General features: G+C 39.8%; 1 protein-coding gene across 2 annotated transcripts in view; it reads left to right on the top strand.

The window, feature by feature from the left end:
• Positions 1 to 7070, top strand: part of Commd1 (copper metabolism domain containing 1) — a 141113-nt gene extending 134043 nt beyond the window's left edge. Inside the window, exon 5 of one of the 2 annotated variants that reach the window (XR_008217417.1) lies at positions 6764 to 6875. Coding sequence is in view for 1 of the 2 variants with exons in the window: in XM_052734702.1 (XP_052590662.1) it covers positions 6764 to 6871 (108 nt within the window). In the remaining variant the exon portion in view is untranslated. Of the gene's footprint in view, positions 1 to 6763 lie in introns of both variants that reach the window. The other variant, XM_052734702.1, reaches the window with a different exon arrangement.
• Positions 7071 to 7450: the final 380 nt, after the last annotated feature.

The following is a 7450-nucleotide window of genomic DNA, read 5'->3' on the forward strand; positions in this document are numbered from 1 at the left end:
GAGACAGAGCTGCAGGCACCTGCTGGGAACCTAGCTTATTATGTAGCTGCTGGGATCCAAACCCCTGGTCTTCATGATTGCTGAGCAAGTGCTCTTAACTCTTGAGTCATCTCTCTGGCCTCCATCTGTTTATTATTTATTCATTTATTTGTTGGTTTGTTTTGAGAGGGTCTCCTGTTGCACAGGCTGGCCTCAAACTTGCTGTGTAGTTAAGGTGATATTGAACTTGTAATCTTGGGATTACAGATATGTACCACCATGCTGGGTTTTAAACATGCTGGGGATGGAACTCCAGGCTTTGTGCGTGCTAGGCAAGCATCGTACCAACCAAGTTACGTTCTTAGCCCCATATTCTTTTCTTGTTTAAACTTATTTTTTTAGACTAAATGAAAATTTGATAGAATTTCTAAGCTCCTTTTCTGTCCAAATACGAGTTTGAGGACAGGATTCTAGTAGTCAAACTGCTTTTCCCTGGTGGAGTTTTGTTTTTTTTTTTTTAATCAGGAGGCCCTTCTGCCCTCTGCTTATCCCTCCCGGGTCAGTGCCGTCAGTATGGAGTTAGTGCAGTAGTGTAGCCACGACAAAGTCGATTTTCTCCATCAACTCTGGACATTCTTGACAGGGAGCAGAGTGACTCTCCCTGTGAAGATGCTTGTGACACTCCTTTTCCTGCTGATTTGGATCAAGGCTGGAAAGTGCCATCATGGTCCAGAAATCCTCTACCCACATAGGAAGTTCTTTGCGGACTCCTATGTGTTAAACCAAGAAAATATTAATAGGAAAAAGATGTTTACAAATAATATTGACATTGATATTTTAAATATTATGTTCAGAAGGGCTACACACACACACACACACACACACACACACACACACACACACACACACACACATACACATACAACCTGAAAACTTGCAGAAGCCATTTGACTTGGAAAATTTATGTACTTTATTAATGAAGGCTGATAAATGAAGTCACTGGGAACAGTAAATTGTAGGAAGAAAAACAATTATAGATATAGGTTAATTTAGAAAGTTTGTATACTTTATGTCAACTTTTATTTTTACCACCATAAAATTCCCCGGTCTTCATTTCTCAGAAGATTTTTGCTTTAATTGGATAGAAGAAATTCCAAGAAGGAAACTGTTGATTCTCAGTTACCTTCAATTCAAATAATGTCAAAGTAGATTCTTGGGGTAGGATGTTCTGATCTCCTTCAATGTTTAGAGAGGAAAATGTGCAGATAAGAGTCTTAATCCCACGATCTGCCCTTAACAGACAAAGGGCCATTACTCATGTCACTTGACATACCTGGAACCTTAATTTCAAACTTACTAAATTCATTCTAGAAAGCAAGGCAGTTAGAGCATATAACCTCAAAGCGTTTATACTAGAGTTACTCAGTAACTGTTCTTGAGGATAGAAAAGATTGACACTCTTGGATACCCATATCTGCCCATCTCTTCAAGACAGTTCAGAGTCAGAGTTTATTGGGATGTGTGAGATTTCTGTCACATACTTCAAAGGCCTTAAATTTGATACTTATCTAACCTAAGATTGGCTCACCAATCCTGAGTGATTGAAGGGGATGTGTTAGAAGGAGATCTGTGAGGGAGGTCTTCCAGCATGGAGAAGGACCTGAGAAATATCTGTTGCTTTTTCAAGATATGGTCATTTTTTTGATGTCTAGCTAATGGATTCACAGTTGGCCTAGGCTAACTTGGGACAAATCACAATTCTTTCATTATTATATAAGGTGGGGACAGCACTGACTCTGAAGTCAGCCAGAGCTGGGAGTTCAGTATCTGACTGTGCCATTTAAAATTCTTCAGATGGAGGTTAACCTTTCCTGCCCTCAGTTTTCATCCACAAAGGAGCAATACCTAAGCACTTACCTTAAATTTGTACCAGCATCAATTGAGCTCCCGGACAGAACCTCTCCTAATGGGAACTGTAGATGAATTTTTAAAATGGTCTTATTAAATAAAAAACATGTAGCCAAATATAGGGGTGAAAGCCTTAGAGAGATCAGGGAAATAGGGAAAGCCACCAGCCAACCTTACCACACCAACTCTGCAGCTTCCAAATGCGAGTTACTTCCTGTCTACCCACGCCTTTATTGCCTTGCTGTTCTGCCCTCTCATTGGCTCTCTTAGCCCAGCTACCTCACTTCCTCTTCCTACACAGCTCTGTCACTTTCTGTCTGTCTGTACAGACCTCCAGGTCTCTGTGGTTGGTACTGAGATGTGTCGCCACCCTTGGCTCTGTTCCCTAGTGTGACCTTGAACACACAGAAATCCTGCCTGCTAAGTGACAGGATTAAGGGCATATGCTACCGCTGCCTAACTTCTATGTTTACTTAAAATGGCTTGCTATTTCCTCTGATATCCAGGCAAACTTTATTTATTAAAGTACAAATAAAATATCACCATATTTCCCCTTTTTGTCTAATAAAAATAAAAAAGTTATAACTCATATAAGAAAAACTATATACAATAAGTACAATAACTGTATTCAATATATACAAGCAATAAATACATCAGCAATGTCTAGTCTATTTGCATTTGACAAATTCAGAGAAAATATTCCATTATCTGTTCTATTTTGGTGAGTCCAAAATATACCTAACTCACTTTCTATCCTAACTTATATTACCAACAGAAAATATCTTATGATGTCTTTCAAACTTACACACTTAACACCTCTTAGTGAGTTTTTTTTCTGAATTTCTTAACAAGGAAAACTGTAACTATAACTATATAATCTTCAACTTCCTCAGAGACTAGAGAAGGAAATAATATTACCTAGTAAAACAGGAAGTGCAAACAAGTGACTTCCAAAAAATGAGTTATGATGGAAACAGCCAGCATCCTGGACAATCAACTGAGGTTTCTCTGCATGTTGGGGCATCATCTTCAGCCTACAGGCTTAGCATATCTGACAGACTCATTTGTGAAGCAGGATATACGCAAGGCCTACAGCTCGACCTCACATTCAGTGCAAGTATTCCATGTACCAGATAAACTTGAATTCTGCCAGTGTCTTGTCATGATTCAGGATTTTAAATTCTGGAAATTGTTGATGTTTTTGGAATTCAGCTGTCCATTCTTCTTGGCTTGTGGATGGCTTCATTTCGGCATCCCGTTCTCCGCATCCCATTCTTCTCGGCTTGTGGGTGTCTTCATCTCCTTTATTAAATGCCAGTCTATCATTGAGAGGTTAGACTCTGTCAGCCTAGTTACTCTTTCAAGAATAACTTTTTCAGCTACTGTTCCACTGCACACCAGAAGCCATCGGTCCATTGCCTGTTCAGCTGCCTTTGAAGAAAGGGGCACTGTACCTTTTCTGGATTACAAAGCCACTTCAGCAATGGTGCCATATTGTCCTGGCCTCAGAGGACACCTGTTGCCAAAGCCACAACCACACTTGTCTTGGCAATGATCGGTAGTCCTTTATTTTGTGTCCTGTCTGTCCATTTTGGATAGCATACTGTCAGCAGTCAATGCGAGGACACTTTGTTGCCCAGTCACTAACTTTTGCCACAATGAAAGTTAACTCCATATGCAGTTTCTTCATTGCCCATATCTTCTCTGAAGTAGATTGGTGCTGCCAGGAGCAGAAATGTCTCATAGTCATAAAAAAAAAAGAAAAAAACTATGTTATTAAAACATCTTAAATGCCATATTCTGTAGATCTCTGAAGGGTTTGAAGATGACCTGTCTATGTAAAATATATCTCTGCTTGACCTTGAAAATATACCTAATATGACAAGTTTGATTGTAATATCTAACTACTGACTTTCATTTCTTTATATGATAACATTCAAGGATTAGCAAATTGCATTACATTGTTAAATGAACTGTATAGTGCTGTGAGATGTTCTGTATGGCAAATGTGTTGCTGATTGGTCAATAAATAAAACACTGATTGGCCATTGGCTAGGCAGGAAGTGTAGGCGGGACAAGGAGGAGAATAAGGCTGGGAAGTGGAAGGCTGAGAGAGAGACACTGCCAGCCGCCATGATGACAAACAGCATGTGAAGATGCCGGTAAGCCACGAGCCATGTGGCAAGGTATAGATTAATGGAAATGGATTAATTTAAGCTGTAAGAACAGTTAGCAAGAAGCCTGCCACGGCCATACAGTTTGTAACCAATATAAGTCTCTGTGTTTACTTGGTCGAGTCTGAGTGGCTGTGGGACTGGCAGGTGAGAGAGATTTGTCCTGACTGTGGGCCAGGCAGGAAAACTCAAGCAACAGTATAGGTACAATATCGTGAACAAGATTAGAAGTATATGTACAGCATTTTCTAACAAAATCAATCTCAAATTTGTATCAATATATATTTTGTATACAATATATAAAAATCTAATCCAATGTAAAATATTTAAAACTAGTAGTTGTCTTTTAAAAGTAAATTCAATAATTACCTTTTTATCTGTATCGTGTCTATATCCTCTCTTTTTTCTTTTCAGAGTAGATTTAATAATCTACCCTTTATTCTATCATTTCTATGTTTTTTTCAGAGTAGATTCAATAATCTACCTCTTATCTATATCCTCTTTTTTCTTTTCTTTCTTTTTATTTTCAAACAAGAACCTTTAATCTAATCTCCTTTGTTTAGTTTCTTTCCTGACCATTAACAATAACAACTTGTAACCAACCATCCTAAACAATCATCCCAAACCCGAAACCCATTGAAAGACCATAAACAACCTGTCCCACCTCTTGGAAATGTGGGTGTCGTATTCTTAAAATTGCTTCCTGCTATTTGTGGATGAAGGCATCTTTAGGGGATCCTAAAAAGAAAATTTTTGGGTTAATTGTCAAGTTCCGGGAGAGGTAGCTGTATCATTTGTTGTCCAGTCTCTGCATAATGCCAAAGTGCAGGGCTTTTCTCAAGTCCTCGCTCAAATAGTCTGTGAGGCTGGATCATCTCAGCTAGCCATCTCGAAATTGTCCTGAGCAGTTTGTAGTCCAAAGCTGATCCTTGGGTGATGTTTGTCAGCTTAGTGGTATTATTATCGTCCTGATGGAATCATCGTTGTGGGGCTCCATCATCTTTCTGGAGATTTCAAATTCACTGTTAGACCTGGTCATGATTCCCTGCAGAAAACTGATAGAGACTCCAACACAAAAACATGTACAGGCAGCTAAATGAAGCCTTTTTTCTAGAATTAGTTAGTACTCTATATGACCATTAATATCAGAACAAAAGTTTTATATATATATATATATATATATATAAATCTTACAAATTATGATATAAAATTCATACCTTAAGAAAAGTTTAAAGAGTCAATATAGAACCAAAGAATTAAGATTAGTGGCAATAGAATAGTTCCTTAATTTTGGTTTTCTTCTGTCCCATATCAGATGGCTCTTTCTTCTGACATAATACAGAGATTTTGCATTTTCCTTTTAACAAACATGCTTAGGTTTAGAGAAGGAGAGGGCCATTCTCCAACTCCAAAGCCAACTTTAATTTTTAATTGAACTGGGACTACATAAAGAACATTTGTGTTAAGTGTCTGTAGAGAACAGTAGAAACAAACGTTTAGGAAGACTTACAAAATTTTATATGTGATATACCAATAGACCAATTTACTCCTTTTCTTGGGACATTTTTTCTAGATGATTTGTCCTTTTTCTTCAGATGTCTCATTTGTCCACTGTTCTTCAGATTCCTTAGCCTTCATTCTCCTGAAAGACAAAAACAAAAACCCTTCCCCAAGCCTAACTTTGGGGAGGTTCCTTTTTGGCAAGTTATATCTGATTAAATGAAAAGTATTTGTTAGTGGTATAAGTTAGTTTAAATTGGATGATCATGCTGGGAAGAGGAAGGAAGAGTCAGGAGTTGCCAGCCAGACACAGAGGAGGCAAGATGACAAGGCAGAACTAAGAAAAGGTACCAAGTCACGTGGCTAAACATAAATAAGAATTATGGGTTAATTTAAGTGTAAGAGCTAGTCAGTAATAAGTCTGAGCAAATGGCCAAGCAGTTATAATTACTATTAAGCTTCTGTGCGATTATTTTATAATTTTATAAAAGGCTTTGAGACTGTGGGTGAGAGATTTGTCCTGACTGCGGGTCAGGCAGGACACAGAAAGTGAGAGAGATGTGTCCTGACCATGGGCCAGGCAAGACACAGAAAGTGAGAGAGATTTGTCCTGACCGTGGGCCAAGCAAGCGGGACACAGGAAAACTTCCAACTACAGAGAACAGTGGCACCTGTCTGTGTTTACCCTTGGTGTCATTGAGGACACTGTGGGTTTGCTTTGCATGGTAAAATATGGCATAGGTTTAAAGGCCCGAGTCTGGTTCACGGCACAGGGACCCTGGACCTCTGCAGCTTGCTCATGCCAGATGAAGAGCCGTAGCTATGGACTTACTTCCTGTTCTCCACTTTGAGGGGACACTATGACCAAAGCAGCTTATAAAAGAAAGCATTTAATTTTGGGACTCAGTTACAGTTTTAGAGGGTTAGTCCATCATCACCATGGCAGGCAGCAGACAGGTGTGGCACTGGAGCAGTAGGTGAGAGAGAGTGGTCTTGGTGTGAGCTTTCGAAACCTTAAAGCCCATCCCCAGTGACACACCTCCTCCAGCAGTGCCACATTCCCTAATTCTTTCCAAACAGCTCTTCCGCTGGGGACTGAGCTTGTGAACATGCGAACGACCCTGTGGATGGAGGCCATTCTCTTTCAGACCACTGCAGCTGCCTTGCAGGTTTCTTCTGACACAACCTTTTATGTTTTACAGGAATCTGAATTTCTGTGTCTGGAATTTGATGAGGTTAAAGTCAAGCAAGTCCTGAAGAGGCTGTCAGAGGTAGAAGACAGCATCAGCACGCTGATGCAAGCAGCCTGACTGAAGTTCATCAGGAAGGAGTGTTGAAACGAAGGTGTTGGAGAACCTCGCCACCGACCTTATTTATAACTCCTGGTTCCCCATTGGTGTCACCAGACGACATCGCACACATGTACAAAAGTTTCAAAGAATAAATTAAAAGTACATTTTAAAAGGTGACTAAGAAAAAAAAAAAAGAAAAACCTCCAGTTCAAATCTTGCCTGTCTCCGCTTGCTGGTTTCTTTGACTTTCACATCTGTCCTGTTGGAGAGGTTCCCAAAATTTAGCATGCATAAAGATTATGAGGGGCATTTATAAAAATGCTGAAATTAGCCGGACGGTGGTGGCGCACGCCTTTAATCCCAGCACTTGGGAGGCAGAGGCAGGCGGATCTTTGTGAGTTCGAGGCCAGCCTGGTCTAGAGAGCGAGATCCAGGAAAGGTGCAAAGCTGCACAGAGAAACCCTGTCTCGAAAAACCTAAAAAAAAAAAAAAAAATGCTGAAATTAAAAAGGAGGCTGCTCAGTATACAGCTCCAAGGTAAAGCATTCATTTAACATGCGAGGAGGTAGGGCAGGGTTCTAGGCTCTCACCTTGGAG

The sequence above is a fragment of the Peromyscus californicus genome, unplaced genomic scaffold, assembly GCF_007827085.1.
Source record: "Peromyscus californicus insignis strain IS unplaced genomic scaffold, ASM782708v3 Scaffold_13__1_contigs__length_99412109, whole genome shotgun sequence".
Taxonomy (NCBI): Eukaryota; Metazoa; Chordata; class Mammalia; order Rodentia; family Cricetidae; genus Peromyscus; species Peromyscus californicus.